This window comes from Dendrobates tinctorius, unplaced genomic scaffold, assembly GCF_039654945.1.
Source record: "Dendrobates tinctorius isolate UK_male_01 unplaced genomic scaffold, ASM3965494v1 ptg000074l, whole genome shotgun sequence".
Classification (NCBI taxonomy): Eukaryota; Metazoa; Chordata; class Amphibia; order Anura; family Dendrobatidae; genus Dendrobates; species Dendrobates tinctorius.
The window spans coordinates 3,746,433-3,769,122 of record NW_027361742.1 but is presented as its reverse complement, the minus strand read 5'-3'; the positions used below and the strand labels follow the sequence as shown (position 1 = coordinate 3,769,122).

At 44.5% G+C, this 22,690-nt stretch overlaps 1 protein-coding gene across 3 annotated transcripts in view; it reads left to right on the top strand.

Moving 5' to 3' along the window:
* CFH (complement factor H) overlaps positions 1-22,690 on the top strand; it is a 712,377-nt gene that overhangs the window by 629,998 nt on the left and 59,689 nt on the right. For all 3 annotated transcript variants that reach the window (XM_073582879.1, XM_073582878.1, XM_073582877.1), the window contains one exon: positions 3,013-3,195. In XM_073582879.1, coding sequence (XP_073438980.1) covers positions 3,013-3,195 — 183 coding nt within the window. The remainder of the gene's footprint in view (positions 1-3,012; positions 3,196-22,690) is intronic.

Below are 22,690 nucleotides of genomic sequence, written 5' to 3'. Positions count from 1 at the left end.
TGCCCAACAAATTTTATGTTCCATTTTATCCTGTTGCCCATGTAAAAATGAAAAAATGTAGGCGAAATTAATTTTTTTGTGAAAAAAAAGTACTTTTTCATATTTACAGATCAATTTGTGAAGTACCTGGGGGTTTAAAGTGCTCCCTATGCATCTAGATAAGTTCCTTGGGGTGTCTAGTTTCCAAAATGGGGTCACTTGTGGGGGTATTCCAATGTTTCAGGACACAGGGGCTCTCCAAACACAACATGGTGTCCGTTAACAATTGGAGCTAATTTTCCATTCAAAAAGTCAAATGGCGCTCCTTCCCTTCTGAGCCCTGCCGTGCGCCCAAACAGTGGTTTATGACCACATATGAGGTATCGGTATACTCAGGAGAAATTACCCAACAAATTTTATGATCCATTTTATCCTGTTGCCCATGTGAAAATGAAAAAATGTAGGCGAAAATAAATTTTTTGTGAAAAAAAAGTACTTTTTCATTTTTACAGATCAATTTGTGAAGTACATGGGTGTTTAAAGTGCTCACTATGCATCTAGATAAGTTCCTTGGGGTGTATAGTTTCCAAAATGGGGTCACTTGTGGGGGTACTCCAATGTTTCGGCACACAGGGGCTCTCCAAACATGACATGGTGTCCGCTAACAATTGGAGCTAATTTTCCATTCAAAAAGTCAAATGGCGCTCCTTCCCTTCTGAGCCCTGCAGTGCACCCAAACAGTGGTTTATGACCACATATGAGGTATCGGTGTACTCAGGAGAAATTGCCCAACAAATGTTATGATCCATTTTATCCTGTTGCCCATGTAAAAATGAAAAAAATTAGGCGAAAGAAAATTTTTGTAAAAAAAAAGTACTTTTTCATTTTTACAGAACAATTTGTGAAGTACCTGGGAGTTCAAAGTGCTCATTATGCATCTAGATAAGTTCCTTGGGGTGTCTAGTTTCCAAAATGGGGTCACTTGTGGGGGTACTCCAATGTTTAGGCACACAGGGGCTCTCCAAACACGACATGGTGTCCGCTAATGATTGGAGATAATTTTCCATTCAAAAAGTGAAATGGCACTCCTTCCCTTCTGGGCCCTGCCGTGCGCCCAAACAGTGGTTTATGACCACATATGAGGTATCGGTGTATTCAGGAGAAATTGACCAACAAATTTTAGGATCCATTTTATCCTGTTGCCCATGTGAAAATGAAAAAATTGATGCTAAAAAAAAAAAATTGTTGGAAAAATTAAAATGTCCATTTTTTCCTTCCACGTTGCTTTAGCTCCTGTGAAGCACCTGAAGGGTTAATAATCTTCTTGAATGTAGTTTTGAGTAGCTTGAGGGGTGCAGTTTTTAGAATGGTGTCACTTTGGGGTATTTTCTGCCATATAGACCCCTCAAAGTGACTTCAAATGTGAGGTGGTCCCTAAAAAAAATGGTTTTGTAAATTTAGTTGTAAAAATGAGAAATCACTGGTCAACTTTTAACCCTTATAACGTCCTAACAAAAAAAATTTTGTTTCCAAAATTGTGCTGATGTAAAGTAGACATGTGGGAAATCTTATTTATTAACAATTTTTGTCACATAAATCTCTGGTTTAACAGAATAAAAATTCAAATTTTGAAAATTGCAAAAATTTCAAAATTTTCGCCAAATTTCCGCTTTTTTCACAAATAAACGCAAAAATTATTGACCTAAATTTACCACTATCATGAAGCCCAATATGTCACGAAAAAACAATCTCAGAATCGCTCGGATGCATTGAAGCGTTCCTGAGTTATTACCTCATAAATGGACACTGGTCAGAAATGCAAAAAATGGCCAGGTCATTAAGGTTAAAATAGGCTGGGTCATGAAGGGGTTAAATACCTTATCCATTAGGCCCTGAAGGACGCGCAGACGCACACGTTCCTCTCTAGTTAAATTGTCCCTATACACATAATGCGGGATCTCAAGGAGCTCCTTACTCACTATTTGTACAAATAAGTCCACATTGGGACATGAGGACAGGTGTCACATTTGGGTATTTTCTATCATAGACCCCTCAAAGTGACTTCAAATGTGATGTGGTCCCTAAAAATAAAATGGTGTTGTAAAGATGAGAAATTGCTTGTCAACTTTTAACCCTTTTATAACTTCCTAACAAAAAAAACTTGGTATCCAAAATTGTGCTGATGTAAAGTAAACATATGTGAAATTTTACTTATAAAGTTTTTTGTGTGCCATATCTCTGTGATTTAAGGGCATAAAAATTCAAATTTGGAAAATTGCAAAATTTTCACAATTTTTGGCAAATTTCCGTTTTTTCACAAATAAATGCAAGTTATGTGATTTAAATTTTACCACTAACATGAAGTATAATATGTCTTGAGAAAAACAATGTCAGAATCACCAGGATCCATGGAAGCATTCCAGAGTTATAACCTCATATATGTACAGTGGTCAGAATTGTAAACATTGGCCCGGTCATGAATGTGCAAACCACCCTTGGGGGTGAAGGGGTTACTGAAGATGTTTCACTTCTCTTTGTTTATTGTACAAGCCTATCTCTAGAAGATTCAAACTGTGAACTTAGATTGCAAGCTATTGTCCTACTGCACAATGTAGAGGAGGGGGGTGAATGCCCAGAGCTTTTAATATTTTCTATGACATGCGTGCGTGTGTGTAACTTTATTTATTGAAAACATTGAACAATGTTTGGACAAAGATTTCAAAGTCAAACTTTACTTTGGAAGATAGTAATCTAACAATCATTGACAGGAGAAGCAAAATGTGAGAACACAGTATGGATCAATTTACCAGTGTGCAGAAGTAAGTACAGTTTCAAACAACAAAGATTCTTTTTACTGGTGCCTATGGTTAATGTATCCCCCTTTATTTATTGAAAACATTGAACAATGTTTGGACAAAGATTTCAAAGTCAAACTTTACTTTGGAAGATAGTAATCGAAACAGTCAGATTTTGCTAAAGTACAGTATATGTCAATTTGCTTAAATAAATCATTTATTTTTATTTTTATTCTAGTAACAGCCTGCAATCAACCCCCAACTGTTCTGAATGCTAAAATTAATGGACAAACTAAAAATATTTATGCATCTGGTGACATAGTTATGTATTCATGTAATAAGGATTATTCCCTGGAACAATCATTGACAGGAGAAGCAAAATGTGAGAACACAGTATGGATCAATTTACCAGTGTGCAGAAGTAAGTACAGTTTCAAACTTTTTACTGGTGCCTATGGTTAATGTATCCCCCTTTATTTATTGAAAACATTGAAATATATTAATTTTATTATTAGCTGTTTTGTAAAGAACATTTTTTTTTGCTATTACCTTAAGGCTGCAGCCACATTGTCAACAGTACCTCAAAGACTGCTCTTTTTGCAGCCTCCTTTACCAGACTGACTTCATTACACGTTAAAAGCCACATCTACTGTATTTGTGGTTATCTCTTTTTGGGTGTAAGGGAACATTTTTAGGGGACCACATTTTCCAAGAGGCAAGGTTCCATAGATGAGCTACCCAAAAAAATGCTAAGTGCCACTGTCGTAAATAGAAACCGCTGATCCATTTTTGCAGCCCTATAATATGAACGGTAGACCACAAAACTTAAAGCTCTCTTGTATCTGTTGAATATCCATTTGTCTTGTGCAGTTAAGTTGTAAAGATTAAAGACTCTGCCTAGGTGTAAATAAATGACCCAGTATGCATGTTATAATTGTGGGATGGATTGTCATTCCTTATAGCTTTGCACCAGTGGTGTGCTAGCAATAGCGGCAGACCACACGACACTCCTTCCTTCATTATTCTTTCTCTGCATCTGACGTCTCAAAGAAATGGACGCGATGACATCACTAAAATGCGCCTACTTTGCCGAGCAATGTGAAGCTTCAAAAGACTATGGAGATGGGAGCAAAAGGGGTATTGGGAGAGGTAAGTATTTTCTTTCTTTATTTTTCTAATTAATGAGAATATTCTGGAGACTATTATGATATATAGAGGGCTATGTGTGGCCATTACAGTTTATTGAGGGCTATGTGAACCATTACAGTACATGGAAGTCAATGTGGGTCCAATTATACTATACCCATTTTATTATATAGAGGGCTATGTGGAGTCTATTACATTGTATGGATGGCTATACAGGGCCTATTATATTATATGAAGGCCATTACATTCAATCGGAGACAAGGAGACTCAATGAATGCCTGTTAGTGTACGCGCTTGTCTGATCTCATATGCCCAGTCACAAGCTTTTTATTACAACTACAAAGAAATGAAAAGGGGTATGGCTTTACATTACCTCAGGGAGAATATACTTTATTTGGGGAAAGAAAGTATTTTAATCGGCAATAACGGTCGTAAATTATGTAAACTGCTGAATTCCTTGAAACTAGTTCTATCCTGCTTTCTATATCTTCTGTAACAAAGAAAAAATAACACAATGACACCTCTATATCAGAGACAACACCTTGTGTTATTGCTGTTATGAATAACACTTAAAAAGCTAATACTGAATTACAAAATTATTAAAAATGTATAGGTAAATTTAATTGTCTAAATAACAATCAAAGCAAAGTATTAACATCTTTCCGACATCGGGCATAATAGTACACCGATGTCGGACTCCCTCTTTTTGATGTGGGCTCCGGCACTGAGCCCACATCTTTCCCAGGACATGTCAGTTTTGAACTGCTGACATATGCCTCTAACAGCCGCGGGGAGAATCATGATCCTCCCGTGGCTGTTAACGAATTAAATGCCGCTGTCAAACTCTGACAGCGTCATTTAACGCGCGCTTCCAGCAAGTGTGCCAGAAATCCCACCCATCGGTGGTTGGCACTCATAGCACGTGAGGTATTCTGCTACATACAAGCGATCTGATCAGCACCTGTATGTAGCAGAGCCGATCGGGTTATAGCTAGAGTTGAGTGAAACGGGTCAGCCAAATTCAGAATCCGCCGACTTTTGCTAGAGTCGGGTTTCGCCGATCAAAACCCGACCATAGAGTGAGGTCGGCCATGAGGTCGCCGACTTGAGCGCCAAAGTCGCGTTTCAAATAATGCTTCCAGCGCCTTTTCTCTGCCAATCATCAAGGATGCACACTGTTGGCAGCGCGATTACGTTGGCAGCGGCCCCCACCATGTTAGAGAAGGGCATGCAAGTGATTGGCTGGCTTTGTGTGGCGTCACAGTGCCTATAAAAGGCCGTGACCGCCGACTGCCATCTTACTTCTGACGATCTTAGAATAGGGATAGGTGCTGCTGCTGATTCTGAATAGGGAGAGTGTTAAGCAGGGAAGAAGAAAAAAAAATAGCTTCTGCTGCTAGCGCTTTTCACTATGCAGTTATTGTGCAGTGAAAAGGGAGGATTTTTGTTGTGTGCAGCAGCACTGGTGGTGATTAGGCTGCCTTTTAAGGCTGTCTGATAGCTGCATTGGTGTGTGCACACTGCTATTCAAACTGCTTTTTTCAAAGCACTCCGACTTTTATTATTTTGTTCTGCTCAGCTACCGAGCGTTCATTTTTTCACACACCGTATAGCGGTGTACCCTCCTCACACACTACCGTGTACCGGCTGGTATCACGGTCAAATACAAGCTATCTGTGTGTGACTCTGGAAAAACAAATAGAGATTTTCCATTTTTCAAGACCTACACCATATAGAGCTGTCCACTTTTCAAACAGTGAAGCTATCTGTGTGTGACTCTGGAAAAACAAAAAGGAGATTTTCCATTTTTCCAGACCTACACCGTATAGAGCTGTCTGCTTTTCAAACAGTGAAGCTATCTGTGTGTGACTCTGAAAAAACAAAAAGAGGAGATTTTCCATTTTTCCAGACCTACACCGTATAGAGCTGTCCACTTTTCAAACAGTGAAGCTATCTGTGTGTGAATCTGGAAAAACAAAAGGAGGAGATTTTCCATTTTTCCAGACCTACACCGTATAGAGCTGTCCGCTTTTCAAACAGTGAAGCTATCTGCTGTTTGATTACAGTTACATCTATGCAGAGTCAGCGTGTGTGTGTGTGACACTCCGTAAATACATATACGGACATTTCCACTTCTCCATACACCATATTGAGCTGTCCAATTCTCAAACAGTATTGTAGATCTGCTGTTTGCATTACAGTCACCTCTATACAGACTCAGCGTGTGTGTGTGTGACACTCCGTAAATACATATACTGACATTTCCATTTCTCCATACACTGTATTGAGCTGTCTGATTCTCAAACAGTATTGTATATCTGCTGCTCGCATTACAGTCACATCTATACAGAGTCAGCGTGTGTGTGTGACATTCCATAAATACATATACGGACATTTCCATTTCTCCATACACCGTATTGAGCTGTCTTATTCGCAAACAGTATTGTATATCTGCTGTTCGCATTACAGTCACATCTATACAGAGTCAGCGTGTGTGTGTGTGTCACTCCGTAAATACATATACGGAGATTGTTAGTTTCACTAAAAACGTATACAGCTGTACACTTCTGATACAGTACCGTATATCTGCTTGTTGGATTACAGTCAAATACATACTGGTAGAGTGTCTGTGACAAACAAAATATATACGGAGATTTAATTTTTTTAATACACCTTACACAGCTGTACGCTCCTCATACAGTAACATCTCTCGTCTGGTATTTTTGGTACATTTTCCCAAACATGAGGAAACTTCGTCTGGCATAAGAAGGCCTTTAAGGTTCCCTTTTCTGGGAGCAGGTAAACCGCTTTTAAAGCTGGAGCATCAGGAACAGGTTTTGGCTTACATTGCTGAAACAGCCTCCAGCTCTATTGCCTCCTCTTCTGAAGTTACAAAAACTGCAAGCACAGAGTAGTCAGTGCAGGCCTCTGGTCAGGAACAACACCTTTCGTTGTTTCCTTCATCCACACCAAAAGTGAAGGATGCTGCAGCACACACTTCAGATTACTCCATGGAGCTCTTTTCACATACCATTCCTTGGTTATCAAGTCAAATCCTGAATTCCCCAGTCCAAGATGAATCTGACATGGAGTGCACTGATGCACAGCCACTGCTAGATGAATCTGCTGGTACATTCACCCACAGCACTACATTGCCCTCGCAGTCTACTGAGCCCGAATCAGACCCTGATGAAACTCAGGTGCCCCTTCCCGCATACTATACCACCTTACATGGTGACACAGAGGAAGGTACAGAGGAAGGTGCAGATGACATTGAATACGAGGTCATGGATGACCCAGTTGTTGACCCGGATTGGCATTCATTGGGGGAAGAGGGTGCTGGTGAAAATAGGTCAGAACAGGAGAAGGATCCTCAGCAGGCATTGTCATTGCAGCAGCGGTTGTCCGGCAGGCCCGTAGCTGTCAAAAAACTTGGCAAGAAACCTAAAGGAGTTGCAGGACAGCTTGGTCAGACGGTCAAATTAGCACAGCCCTGAAAATTTGTGCCATAGTAGGAAGAGTGCAGTGTGGCACTTTTTGAACAAAATCCTACTGATGATGCAAACGTTATCTGTAAGAAGTGCCGAAGGACCTTTAGCAGAGGGAAAATCTAAGAAATTTGAATGCCAGTTGCATACTTAGACATTTAACGAACATGCACCTGCAAGCGTGGACGGACTACAAAAGCTCAGGTAGCGCATGTGCACCTGTTCCGACTGAAGTTAGCCGGCAGCGTTCCATCGCTTCCCCCACTGTAAGGCCACCGCTAAGCACACCACCATCAAGAAATGTTGAGGTGTCGTCACTAGGCCAAACCAGTCAGGCAATCACAATATTTTCACGAGGAAACACTGAATCTAGGCCATCAACACCCTCACCATCACCAACCCCTTCTCAGTCAGTCATGTTCAATGCTAGTTCCCCAATATGCAGCTCTCAAGTCCAGCTCAGCCTACCAGACACTCTGAGTAGGACAAGAAAGTACTCATCCTCTCATTCACGTACACTGGCTTTGAACGCCTACATTGCCAAACTGATCTCATTAGAGATGATGCCCTTCCGTTTGGTAGAAAGCAAAGCTTTTCGAGAGCTCATGGCCTACGCTGTCCCACGCTATGACCTACCCAGTCGGCACTTCTTTTTTCAAAAAGCCATCCCTGCCCTTCACCGGCATGTGAAAGACCGCATTGTCCATGCACTAAAACAATCTGAGTGGAAAGGTGCACCTCACAACAGATGCATGGACCAGTAGGCATGGCCAGGGCCGTTACATGTCCATCACTGTTCACTGGGTTAATGTGGTGGATGCAGGCTCAACAGGGGACAGCAGCGGTAGAACAGTGTTGCCTAGGCCACGGTATAGGAAACAGTTGACTGAAGGCGTTCAACCCTCCTCCTCCTCCAAAAGCGAAAGCTCGTCGACAGAGCGCAGTCACATGAGCACTCCATCCACATCTTTCAGTGTTGCACACAAGGTGTCCCACTATCGAACAGCTAGTGGTAAGCGGCAGCAGGCTGTTTTAAAAATGATGTCTTTGGGCGACAGTAGACACACCGCGGAGGTACTGGCCGACTACTTGCATCGACAAACAGTCATGGCTGGGCTGTCTAAATCTTGAGCCAGGCAAGGTAGTCAGTGATAATGGGCAGAATTTTGTGGCAGCCATAGCCCTTTCTAAACTCACACACATACCTTGCCTGGCTCACACCTTAAACCTGGTGGTGCAGTGCTTCCTAAATAATTATCCTGAGTTAACAGCCCAGCTCCATAAGGTGCGAAGACTGTGCTCGCACATCCGTCGCTCAAACGTCCACTCCAGTCGTATGCAGAAGCTGCAGCGATCACTCAACCTCCCCAAGCACCACCTAATCATAGATGTTGCTACAAGATGGAACTCCACCATGCACATGGTTGAGAGGCTGTGCGAACAGAGGCAGGCTGTAATGCATTTGTGGGAGGATACACGGGCAGGCAGTTTGAGGGCAGACATGGAATTGTCAGGTGTGCAGTGGTCAAAGCTGAAAGACCTCTGTAAAGTCCTTCATGTTTTGAGGAATGCACACGGCTGGTAAGCGCAGACCATGCCATCATAAGCATGAGCATACCACTTATACGTCTGCTCATGCAAACTTTGACGCACATCAAGGATCAGGCGTCTGCAGCTGAGGAGCAACAGGAGGAGGAGGAGGATGGAAGCCTTGATGACAGTCAGCCATTGTCTGGTCAGGGAACTGGCATGAACGAGTGTTATGAATGAGTCACCGTAGGAGGCAAAAACAGAAATACTAGCTAAGTCCAGAAAACCAGATAAGTTGGCAGCTATCGGATTGCAGACCCCTGAACCTATCAACAACAACTAGCAGTAGCCGTGGGGGGTTCCTACGGTGCCCTAGACCCCTCGATCACAGCCGGAGAACTACATAGCCTAAAGACAGAAAGGGAAATCTAAACTACCCCAGAGCAGACCCCAAAGCAATAGGCAGCCCCCAACATATAATGACGGTGAAGCAAGATGAAAAAACACTCACACAGATAGAAAGATAGGATGAGCAAATGATGTGGCCCAAGCTAACTAGATAGGACAGGATAGAAAAGCTGCTGTCTGTAATCCGCCAAAACCCTATCAAAACAAGAGCCAACAGCTGATAGGGAAAAAAGCCCTGAAGACGCCAGGCTTCAAAAAGACTATATCAGTACTCAGGTATTTTCTGAAAACAGAGCAAAAAGGCATTCAGCTCACCCCAGCAGGGAATGGCAGAAATCAAGGAAAATAATGCAAAACAAAACCAAAACACAAATGCAAAAAGTAGAACAGAAAACTTAGCTTTTGAGGAGCAGGAATCAGACTGGTCTCCTAGAATCCCTCAGAGAGATCACCAGCAAGGCAGAAGGGCGTTGGCTGCCTTATATCCAGTCAGTAATTCCCGTCACCCAGTGATCATCATCCTGCCCAGGTGCTTGGTAATCAGCCTCACTACCTTCCTTCACCAGAAGAGGGAGTTCATCAGACCTCAATGGTGAAGGGGAAAATGAACTCACAACAGACGAGGTGGAGGAAGAAGAGGAAGATGAGGAGGAGGATGAGGGGATTATTATTTTGGGGAGGAGGATGCTTCTCAGGGGGCAAGAGAACATGTGGGCATGCCAAGGTCAGGTACAGGGTTTGTGCGTGACTGCAGGGATGTGGATTTGCCAGAAAGTGCTCCTCCACCCAGCAGTGGCAGTGCAGCATTGACACCTGGAACATTGGCCCACATGTGTGACTATGCCTTGCGGATCCTAAAATGGGACCCCCGCATTGCCAAAATGATGAGGGATGACGCCTACTGGTTGGCCAGCATCCTCGATCCACGCTATAAAGGCAAATTACACAACATCATGCTACAGGAGAACCTAGAGCTAATATTTGCTAACAAACAAGCAACTCTGGTAAACAGGTTGTTTGAGGTTGTTCCCAGCACACAGCAGCAGAGCTGGTACTCCCACGAACCGTAGTGGGCAAAATGGAAGAGATGTTTGTGGTGCACATAGCCGAACTGGCGTTGGAGACAGGGGTTTCCTGACCATGTTGTGGTCTGATTTCCCAAGTCCCGCGCACACGACAGCTAATATAGAATCGATTGCAAGTGACAGGAGACAGCAGTTGTCAACTATGGTTACAAACTACTTCGCCTCCCATATCGAGGTTCTCCCTCGCAGGTCATTCCCCATTGATTTATAGGACCTCAAATCTGGACACATGGCCTGAATTGGCACAATATGCCTTACAGGAGCTCACTTGCCCTGCTGGTAGTGTGCTATCTGAAAGAGTCTTCAGTAGGGATGAGCGACATTGCCCGATATCGTATCAGAATTCCAATTTCCGATACTGAAAAAATATCGGATGTCGGAAATTTCCGATTCCCGATATTAATGCAAGTCAATGGGAGAAAAAAATCGGAATTACAAAATGACCACTACAGTGCTATATAATGATTAAAATGGAGGGGAAACACCTCAGGATAATGGGGAAGGAGTTTGCAGAGGCAGAGGAGCAAAAAATCGCAAGAAAAGTGCAGAGAGCGAAAGCTATAGCAGGAAAACTGGTTGCCATCTTCTTAACAGCGGTGTTTTTTCTTTGGGTTAGGATTAGGGTTTATGGTTAGTAGAGTAAGGGTTAGGGTTAGGTGGGTTAGGGTTAGTAGGGTTAGGGTAAGGGTTAGGGTTAGGTGGGTTACGGTTAGGGTTAGTAGGATAAGGGTTAGGGGTTAGGGTTAGTTAGGGTAAGTAGAGTCAGGGTTTACGGTTAGGGTTATGCTTATAGTTAGTACGATTAGGGTTAGGGTTAGTAGGGTTAGGGTTAGTAGGGTTAGGGTAAGGGTTAGGGTTAGTAGGGTTAGGGTAAGAGTTAGGGGTTAGGGTTAGTTAAGGTTAGTAGAGTCAGGGTTTACGGTTAGGGTTATGCTTATAGTTAGTAGGGTTAGGGTTAGTAGGGTTAGTGTTAGGGTTAGTAGGGTTAGGGTAAGGGTTAGGGTTTAGGGTTAGTTAGGGTTAGTAGAGTCAGGGTTTACGGTTAGGTTTATGCTTATAGTTAGTAGGGTTAGGGGTTAGGATTAGTAGGGTTAGGGTTTAGGGTTATGCTTATGGTTAGTAGGGATTTCCGATTTCCGATGTGAAAAAAACATCGGAATCGGAATTCCGATATAGCAAATATCGGGCCGATTTCCGATATTGCAATATCGGAAAGCTCATCCCTAGTCTTCAGTGCTGCTGAATCAATCCTGACAAAATAAAGGACCCGTCTGTCGACCCAAAATGTTGATGATCTAACCTTCATTAAAATGAACCATGCATGGGTTTCAAAAGATTTTGTCCCACCCTCCCCTGATAGCACAAAGGTTGCCAGAAAAAAGGCTTGCTTTTGTCCTCCTCTTCCTCTGACTTCTCCAATTCCTCCATTTGCAGCAGCTGAAAGTCCAGCCTACACATCAACATATGCCATTTTTTAAACCACCCGAAATGGGCTGCCCCCTGACCCCAGGCCCAGGGTCAACACCTGCCGCACCCGGGCAAGTGCTGTGGCTCTGAACAGGTGTGTGGCCCCACCCTTGGGCGACGGGACTGGCACAGGGCTTCTCATAGTACAATAAAGTGTCTCTGACTGTGGGGGGGCCCTGTGCCAGTACCGGCGCCCACGAGTGGGTCCCCTGTTATGATTGAGTCACCGTAGGAGGCAGACACAAAAATAGAAGCTACGTCCAGAAAACCAGAGAAGTTGGCAACTATCAGATTGCAGACCCCTGAACCTATCAACACAACTAGCAGTAGCCTACGATGCCATAGACCCCTCGATCACAGCCAGAGCGCTAAATAGCCTAAAGACAGAAAAGGAAATCTAAACTGCCCCAGAGCAGACCCCAAAGTAAAAGGCAGCCCCCAACATATAATGACGGTGAAGCAAGATGAAAAAACACTCACACAGATAGAAAGATAGACTGAGCAAACGATGGGGCCCAAGCTAGCTAAATAGAACAGGAAAGGAAGGTTGCTGTCTGCAATCTGCCAAAACCCTATCAAAGACATAAGCCAACAAGCTGATATGAAAAAGACCCTGAAGCAGCTAGGCTTCAAAAACTAAATCAGCACTCAGGTATTTTCAGAAGACAGAGCTAAAGGAATTCAGCACACCCCAGCAGGGAATGGCAGAAATCCAGAAAAACAAAGCAAAACAAAGTCTAAGCACAAATGCAAAAGGCCGAGCAGAAAACTTAGCTTTAGAGGAGCAGGAATTCAGACTGGACTCCAAGGATACCACAGAGAAATCACCCGCAGGGCAGAAGGGCGTCGGCAGCCTTATATCCAGTCAGTAACTCCACTCAGCCAGTCATCATCATCTGACTCAGGTGTTTGATAATCAGGCTCACTACCTTTCTTTACCAGAAGAGGGAGTTCCTCGGGCCTCAGTAGTGAAGGGGAAAATGAACTCACAACAGTACCTCCCCCTTGAGGAGGGGTCACCGAACCCTCAACCAAGCCACCAGGGCGATCAGGGTGAGCCCGATGAAAGTCACGCACCAATCTTTTGGCATGAATATCAGAGGCAGAGACCCAGGAATTATCCTCCTGACCATAACCCTTCCACTTAACCAAATACTGGAGTCTCTGTCTAGCCAGACGGGAATCCAGTACTTTCTCTACCTCATATTCCATGTTACCTTCAACCAATACAGGGTCTGGAGGTGCCACCACCGGAACAACAGGTTCAACAAACCTCTTCAACAAAGATTTATGGAACACATTATGGATTTTAAATGTGACAGGAAGAGCCAAACAAAAAGAGACCGGATTAATAATCTCCAAAATCTTGTAAGGTCCAATAAATCTAGGCTTAAACTTAGGAGAAGCCACCTTCATAGCAATATTTTTTGATGATAACCACACTATATCACCAACCTTAAACTGGGGACCAATGGTCCTATGTCGGTTGGAAAACCGCTGGGCCTTTTCCTGGGAGAGAGATAACTTATCCACCACTTGGTCCCAGATCTGGTGCATTCTCTCCACCACAGTGTCAACACCTGGGCAGGCAGAAGGCTCCACCTGCCCTGAAGAAAATCAAGGATGAAACCCAAAGTTACAAAAAAAAGGTGACATCAAAGTGGCAGAACTAGCTCTATTATTTAAAGCAAATTCGGCCAAGGGAAAAAATGAAACCCGATCATCCTGATCAGCAGAAATAAAACATCTCAAATATGACTCCAAGGTCTGGTTTGTTCTCTCTGTCTGCCCATTGGTCTGAGGGTGAAAAGCAGAGGAGAAGGACAACTGAATTCCCAGCTTGGAACAGAAAGTTCTCCAAAATCTAGACACAAACTGGACTCCTCTGTCAGATACAATGTTCTCAGGAATCCCGTGCAAGCGAACCACCTGTTGTAAAAACAGGGGCACCAACTCAGAGGAAGACAGCAACTTAGGGAGTGGTACAAGATGAACCATCTTAGAGAACCTATCACAAATCACCCAAATAACAGTCATCCTTTGAGAGACAGGCATATCAGAGATGAAATCCATTGAAATATGGGTCCATGGCCTCTTGGGGACAGGCAAAGGCATCAACAACCCACTAGAGCGAGAACACGATTTAGACCGGGAGCACGTCCCACAGGACTGCACAAAATTCCTGACATCACGAGACAAGGAGGGCCACAAAAAAGACCGACTCACCACATCTCTAGTACCAAAAATACCTGGATGACCATCCAAAGCAGAGCAATGAACTTCAGACATCACTCTCTTCTTCCACTGGTCAGGAACATACAACTTTCCACTGGGACAACGCTCAGGTTTGTCCTCCTGGAACTCTTCCAGAGCACGTCTCAAATCGGGCGAGATGGCAGGAAGAACTACCCCTTCGCCTAAGATGGTAGCAGGCTTGGTCACCACAGGAGAATCAGCAAAGAAGCTCCTAGAGAGGGCGTCTGCCTTGACATTCTTAGTTCCAGGAAGAAAAGAAACCACAAAATCAAAACGTGTAAAAAACAAGGCCCACCTAGCCTGTCTAGGGTTCAAGCGCTTAGCCGACTCTAGGTAAATCAAATTCTTGTGGTCAGTGAGGACCACGACTTGATGCTTAGCTCCCTCCAACCAATGTCTCCACTCCTCAAATGCCCATTTCATGGCCAACAGTTCCCGATTCCCCACATCATAGTTACGTTCAGATGGAGAGAACTTTCGGGAAAAGAAAGCACAGGGATTCATTTTAGATGTTACAGGATCCTTTTGGGACAAAACAGCTCCTGCACCAATCTCAGAAGCATCCACCTCTACCTGGAACGGAAGTGAGACATCAGGTTGCCGCAAAACCGGGGCGGAGGTGAAACTTCGCTTCAGCTCCTGAAAGGAAGAAACAGCCTCCGGAGACCAAATTAACACATCAGCACCCTTCTTAGTCAAATCAGTCAATGGCTTGGCAATACTAGAAAATTTTGCTATAAATTTCCGATAAAAATTAGCAAAACCCAAAAACTTCTGGAGGGCCTTCAAAGAAGTGGGCTGAACCCAATCGTAAATGGCCTGTACCTTGGCCGGGTCCATTTCAATAGTTGACGGGGACAAAATAAATCCCAAAAAAGAAATCCTCTGTACTCCAAAAATGCATTTAGATCCTTTGACATACAGGGAATTCTCCCTCAAGATCCGGAACACAGTCCGAATATGTTCCACATGAGAATCCCAATCCTTGGAGAAGATCAAAATATCATCCAGATAGATAATCAAAAATGTATCGACAAAATCTCGGAAAATATCGTTCATGAAGCACTGGAAGACAGAAGGGGCATTAGTGAGCCCAAAAGGCATCACCAGGTACTCAAAATGTCCCTCCGGTGTATTAAACGCCGTCTTCCATTCATCCCTATGCTTAATGCGAATAAGATTATACGCCCCCCTGAGGTCAAGCTTGGTAAACCAGCAAGCACCTTTAACTCTGGAGAATAGATCAGAAATCAGGGGTAACGGATACTGATATTTAACAGTAATTTTGTTGAGGGCACGATAATCAATACAAGGTCTTAATGATCCATCCTTTTTGGCTACAAAAAAAAACCCGGCACCTAAGGGTGACGAGGATGGTCTAATATGACCCTTGTCCAACGCCTCCTTAATATAGGATCGCATAGCCTCGTGCTCGGGTACAGAGAGATTGAAGAGCCGACCCTTGGGAAATTTACACCCCAGGCTCAGTTCAATTGCACAGTCATAACTCCTATGAGGAGGCAGAGACGCAGACTCATTCTCACTAAATATATCATAAAAGTCCGCCAAATAATCAGGAACATCATGCGACTGAGGAGAGGTGGAAAACACCGGAGCCTCACTAAAGGCACACCGACAAACCCAACTCACCACAGACACAGATTTCCAATCCAAAACTGGATTATGAATTTGTAACCAGGGAAACCCCAGAACAATAGTATCATGCAGATTATGCAACACCAAAAATCTGCAATTTTCTTGATGGTCTGGGGCGACCCGCATTACCACCTGGGTCCAAAACTGAGGTTTATTTTTAGCCAAAGGAGTAGCATCAATCCCCCTCAAAGGGATAGGCATCTGCAGAGGTGTCATCGGAAATCCACAACGTTTAGCAAAATCCAAGTCCATTAGGTTTAGGGCTGCTCCCGAATCCACAAAAGCCTTGGCGGAAAATGTGGACAGGGAGCAGATCAGAGTAATAGCCAGAAGAAACTTATGTTGAACACCACCAACAGAAAACGTGTGTGCAAAGCGTTTCTCTCGTTTAGGACAGACAGAAATAATATGCGAGGCATCTCCACAGAAAAAACACAACTTATTACGCCTTCTGAACTCCTGACGCTGCTCTCTGGAAAAAACTCTATCACATTGCATAGGTTCAGACATTTGTTCAACAGGTGGCAGCACCTCTCGTGCAGCTTTGCGTTCGCGCAAACGCCGATCAACCTGAATGACTAATGACATAGAATCGTCAAGACCAGAGGGAACAGGAAATCCCACCATAGTATATTTTACGGCTTCTGACAACCGCTTCCGAAAGAGAGCAGCCAAGGCATTATCATTCCAGGTAGTAAGTACTGCCCACTTTTGGAATTTTTGACAGTACAATTCTGCAGAATCACGACCCTGGTTCAATGCCAGCAGGGTCTTTTCAGCCTGATCAATGGCATTAGGTTCATCATACAACAACCCCAAGGCCTGAAAAAATGCGTTCACATTAGTCAGAATAGGATCATCTGGTTTCAAAGAAAACGCCCAATCCTGGGGATCGCCACACAGCAAAGAGATGACAATTTTAACCTGCTGCACGGAGCTCCCTGACGAGTTAGGCTTCAAGGCAAAAAATAATTTACAATTATTTTTGAAATTCAAAAATTTAGACCGATCCCCAAAAAATACATCAGGTGTAGGAATCTTTGGTTCAGCAGCATGTGAATGAGCAAGGTAGGCGGAAATTCCCCGCACTTCCGCAGCGAGCTGCTCCACACAATCAGACAATTGCTTTATCTCCATTGAGAGGAAAAAAAATTCCCCCTACGGCCTCAGAGATATACAGGAAAAAATATACCCTTTTTTTTTTTTTTTTTTTTTACAATTCTTTCCTGCTATTGAGTACCCTAGGATCTGTGGTATGGCGGGTGATTCTGTTATGATTGAGTCACCGTAGGAGGCAGACACAAAAATAGAAGCTACGTCCAGAAAACCAGAGAAGTTGGCAACTATCAGATTGCAGACCCCTGAACCTATCACACAACTAGCAGTAGCCGTGGGGGGTTCCTACGATGCCCTAGACCCCTCGATCACAGCCGGAGCGCTAAATAGCCTAAAGACAGAAAAGGAAATCTAAACTGCCCCAGAGCAGACCCCAAAGTAAAAGGCAGCCCCCAACATATAATGACGGTGAAGCAAGATGAAAAAACACTCACACAGATAGAAAGATAGACTGAGCAAACGATGGGGCCCAAGCTAGCTAAACAGAACAGGAAAGGAAGGTTGCTGTATGCAATCTGCCAAAACCCTATCAAAGACATACGCCAACAAGCTGATATGAAAAAGACTCTGAAGCAGCTAGGCTTCAAAAACTAAATCAGCACTCAGGTATTTTCAGAAGACAGAGCTAAAGGAATTCAGCACACCCCAGCAGGGAATGGCAGAAATCCAGAAAAACAAAGCAAAACAAAGTCTAAGCACAAATGCAAAAGGCCGAGCAGAAAACTTAGCTTTAGAGGAGCAGGAATTCAGACTGGACTCCAAGGATCCCACAGAGAAATCACCCGCAGGGCAGAAGGGCGTCGGCAGCCTTATATCCAGTCAGTAACTCCACTCAGCCAGTCATCATCATCAGACTCAGGTGTTTGATAATCAGGCTCACTACCTTTCTTTACCAGAAGAGGGAGTTCCTCGGGCCTCAGTAGTGGAGGGGAAAATGAACTCACAACAGTCCCCCCTGCTTGCTCAGGGACACAGCACTTGCAATACTTACCTCTCGATGCTCCACCGCTGTGTAGTCTGGCCAGTTAAATCCATCACAGGGACGGCCACTACAAATTTGGTGTACTGATCGATGATGGTAAAGATGTAGCTACGTCCTGTGCTGCTGCCCTCTACCTTCAACTCCCAATCGGATGCAGTGGTGCGTTATGATCACCTTTCACATTTTTCATAGTTACAAACGTGTGACATTCCTGCCACCATTTTTCAATGTCTCCTCTCATGGCAATCCAATAGAATCCCCTACGGCCTGTGGCTTGTGTGTTTTGCACTCCAAAGTGACCAGACAGATCATGATAGGCAGTGAGGACCATGTCTACAGCTCTCCCTGTGATCACAATTTGATGGAGACGAGTTACTTTGATGGGATCGACGCTACTGCGATACAGCAACCCTGTCTTCACTAATTTTCGCTTTAGCTGTATCCACAGTTAAAGTTGTTGAGGGTCAGCATCGCCTCTGCGAATTCTCCCGGGAGGTTTTCCCGTGATTACTATTTCAAAAACATCTAAAATCACTCGACTTTACTTCTGTACTTTTATCCATCTACCTTCCTCTAGCGGAGAGTCTGGACTGGTAGACTGACACTGAAATATAGATGAAGATTTCAAAGTACTCCAACACTGTATACTGGTGTACGTTTCGAATACATTTCCCTTTTCTCATTTTTATATTCGGGTGTAATCCATACTGAGCCTGTGAGTTTGTATCTTACTCTGGTAAAATATAAGGAGATTTAAAATAACTCCAACACTGTATGCAGCTGAACGATTGTAAAACATTACCCTTTTTCAAGTTTTTATATTCTTGTGTAATCCATACTGAGCCTGTGAGAGGCTGTGTGTTACTCTTGAAATATATATGTATATCGCCAAATGACCCTAACACTGTATACAGCAGTACGCTTGGGATCCATTCCCCTTTTACTGCTTTTTATATTGTTGTGTAATTCATATTGGGCCTCAGAGCGTCTGTGTCAGCCTCCTGAAATAAATACGAAGATTTTGAATGTTGAAACTATACTATATATATCTTGGATCTGGTGATACTGTACCCTTTTTTTACTTTTCAGATTGTTGTCGAATCCATACTGGCCATGACAGCGTCTGTGTCTGCCTCCTCAAATATATACGTAGATTTATAATGTTGAAACGATACAATATATCCCTGTTATCTGGTGTTAAAATGAAACGCCACGCAGGGCTAGGGGTTACTCAGTACCGGGCCTTTCAGGCTCCTTTAAGGGGGAAGTATGTCACGGTGGTGATTGGGACCTGGTCCGTGGCCCTAGGTGTCCAATAAAGAAGATGACAGTTCAGATGAGGGGGAAGATGGTATGATAATTAATTTGGAAAAGGGGGATTGTGATGCCACTCGTGGTACTCGGCTGGGGTAGTCGATGCTGCAATGCAGATCCTCTGGGCCGGTGTTAAAGCAGCCAAGATGATGAAGCTCTCCACAAGCAGAGCTGTATCACAGGGCAGTTGAGATGGTGTTTGTGAGCCATTGACGGTGATGGTGAGTGTAGCGTGTGTAGCAGACGACTTGTAAAAGCCATCAAGGACACAGTTGGGTGCAGTTTCTGAGTTTTTCCTCTAAAGTTTTGTGCACAAGATGACTCGAATGGTAATGTGTCATCCGAGGGAGGGGTCCGGCAAATTCCAAGCTAGATCAGGAACACCTGTTCAAGACTCCTCCTTGTGTATCCTTTCTAGGCCATGTCTCTGCGCTGATCTCTCCCTTCCTTCCTGCTGTGTGCCTTCGCAAACAGTGTCCCATGCCAGCAGCCACAGATCACACCGGGCGACGTGGGTCAGGCTTCGGGGTCCTTTATTCCAACTGCTGCCTTGTTGAGTATTGAATGCGGCTGCGACTTAGGCACTTAAAGTTACCCCAGCCTCCGTCTTATTAGCTGAGCCCTGTATTTCTCCACTACCTTCAGGAGCCACCTTCCCCAACGAGGCCTCGTCCTTCCTACTCCAGAAACGGGCTTCACAGGTGACTTATTGCACTTCCCGTGCCCCAAGGACCCCTTCCTTCCAGTCTATGAGCTTGGACAAGATTTTTCTCTCTTCTCTGACCCTCAGCAATCCTGCTCTTACTCTGTCCTGTCACCGACTGACAACTCTCTAGAAAGATCCATTTACCTCAGACTAGCTCCACCCATCAACTGTCAGCTTGCTCTCTCTGATTGGATGCCCACTATCACTCCACTACCTAAGCTCCTCCCACTGTACCTACCTTCCACACTAACCCCCAACACCCTTTCCTAGTCAGTCTGGGATGAGGCCATACTCCTGCCAGGTACACCCAGAAAGCACTGACTGACTAGTGTGTGTGTTGAGTTCAGAGTTAGGAGTCCTGAGTGGTGATCCCTCCTTACCTGAGGGTGGGATACCACACCTTTGGATGAGGGGCAGTACCTTTGTGGTGACCGTACCCTCAGGGGCGCCATAGTACCCTTTCTCAACTTTCGATATTGTTGTGGGATCCATACTGGGCCTGAGAGCGTCTGTGTTTGCCTCCTGAAATGTATACAGAGATTCATTATGTTTAAACAATACTATATATACCTTGTATCTAGTGATACTGTACCCTTTTGCAAAATTTTAGATTATTGTCTAATCCATACGGAGCCTGTGATCATCTGTGTCTGACTCATGAAATATATATGGAGATTTGTAACTATCCCTAGACTGTATAGAGCTGTCCGCTTCTGAAACAGTACCATATGTCTGCTGGTATTTTTAGTCCATTTTCACAAAAATTATTACGTATGGTGGAAGAGACCGTGGACGTGGGTGTGGGGGGGCCAGCTGGTACTGATGGTGGTGGTGGTGCACCTGCTGGTATTGCCAAAAGCACAATAGCAGCTAAGGCAGGAGGTATTGAGCCTGCGTCATCAGCTGGCACAAGAAGGCCTTTAAGGCTCTGTGGCGCCCCTGAGGCTCAGTCGCCACAGAGGTACTGCACCTCTTCCTGAGGTGTGGTGCCCCACCATCCAGGTAAGTTGGAGGCTCCTGACCACGCTCCAACACCTGCATCCCACACAACACAGTAGTTCAGCAAAGCCACATTGCGGCTCCCTGCTTGGAGTGTAGCAGAGCACCTTTGGTGGGTCCCTGCTTGGAACACGAAACGTGCTGGGAGGCGGGTGGAGTTATAATACATAAAATAGCGGGAAGGGTTAGGATTTGAGGTCAGTCAGTCGATCACTCAGTTGGAGAGTCACTCGGTGAGTGAGGAGAGGAGATTCCTGAGAGAGGGATGGAGGAAGGAGGTGCTGCAGCAGATCTCAGTGACCTGGGTCTGCTGGCACGGGAAAGGAAAGAAGGAGAAAGACATTGAACTGAAACCTGATCTTCCATAACAAGGAAAGACTAGTACGGAACGTGGGAGTAAACGGGAAAAGAGGACGTGGGTTAGAGGAAGAACCCTGCCTAGAAGTTCTAAACGCAAGGCCGGGGCCCGGTACCCGAGGTTGTATGGATACTAATGGTCCTACAGCAGACACCGGTGGAGTAGTGGGCTGTAAATGTAAATCTAAGACTTGGGGGCACAACAGCAATATTGATAGTGAGCCGGGACTCAGGAGAAAGGAGTCCCCGAAGCAGGCTACAGCTGTCTGCTGTACAAGTAGAGTTCTTGGGAACATGTCAGGAGGCACTCCAGTGTAACTCAGTACTGGGAGTACTTCACACTTAAAGGCGCAATAAGAGGAGATGTTCAGAAAAGCACATGTTGGCGGAGCGTTGGAAGGGAGCATTCCATCTGGCCTGGAGGTTGATTGAGTCCCTGACCAAGAGGACACAACACGGAGGCAGGCACCTGTGTGTACTACAGACTGTGAGTAAAGTGTTGTGAGTTCATTTTCCCCTTCACCATTGAGGTCTGATGAACTCCCTCTTCTGGTGAAGGAAGGTAGTGAGGCTGATTACCAAACACCTGGGTATGATGATGATGACTGGGTGACGGGAATTGCTGACTGGATATAAGGCAGCCGACGCCCTTCTGCCTTGCTGGTGAGCTCTCTGAGGGATTCTAGGAGACCAGTCTGATTCCTGCTCCTCAAAAGCTAAGTTTTCTGCACTGCTTTTTGCATTTGTGTTTTGTTTTGCCTTGTTTTTCTGAATTTCTGCCATTCCCTGCTGGGGTGAGTTGAATTCCTTTTTGCTCTGTCTTCAGAAAATACCTGAGTGCTGATATAGTCTTTTTAAGCCTAGCGTCTTCAGGGCCTTTTTCCCTATCAGCGTGTTGGCCCTTGTTTTGATAGGGTTTTTGGCGGATTGCAGACAGCAGCTTTCCTATCCTGTCCTATTTAGTTAGCTTGGGCCCCATCATTTGCTCAGCCTATCTTTCTATCTGTGTGAGTGTTTTTTCATCTTGCTTCACCGTCATTATATGTTGGGGGCTGCCTATTGCTTTGGGGTCTGCTCTGGGGCAGTTTAGATTTCCCTTTCTGTCTTTAGGCTATGTAGTTCTCCGGCTGTGATCGAGGGGTCTAGGGCACCGTAGGAACCCCCCACGGCTACTGCTAGTTGTTGTTGATAGGTTCAGGGGCCTGCAATCCGATAGCTGCCAACTTCTCTGGTTTTCTGGACTTAGCTAGTATTTCTGTTTTTGCCTCCTACGGTGACTCATTCATAACAGTAAAGCTTTGGAACTACAAGCCTGGTGTCCTCCATTGATTCTTGCGCCAACACACCCAGCACCGCTACATCTGGGTACCAGTTTCTACACCACTTGTGCCTCTCCTCTACGCCTA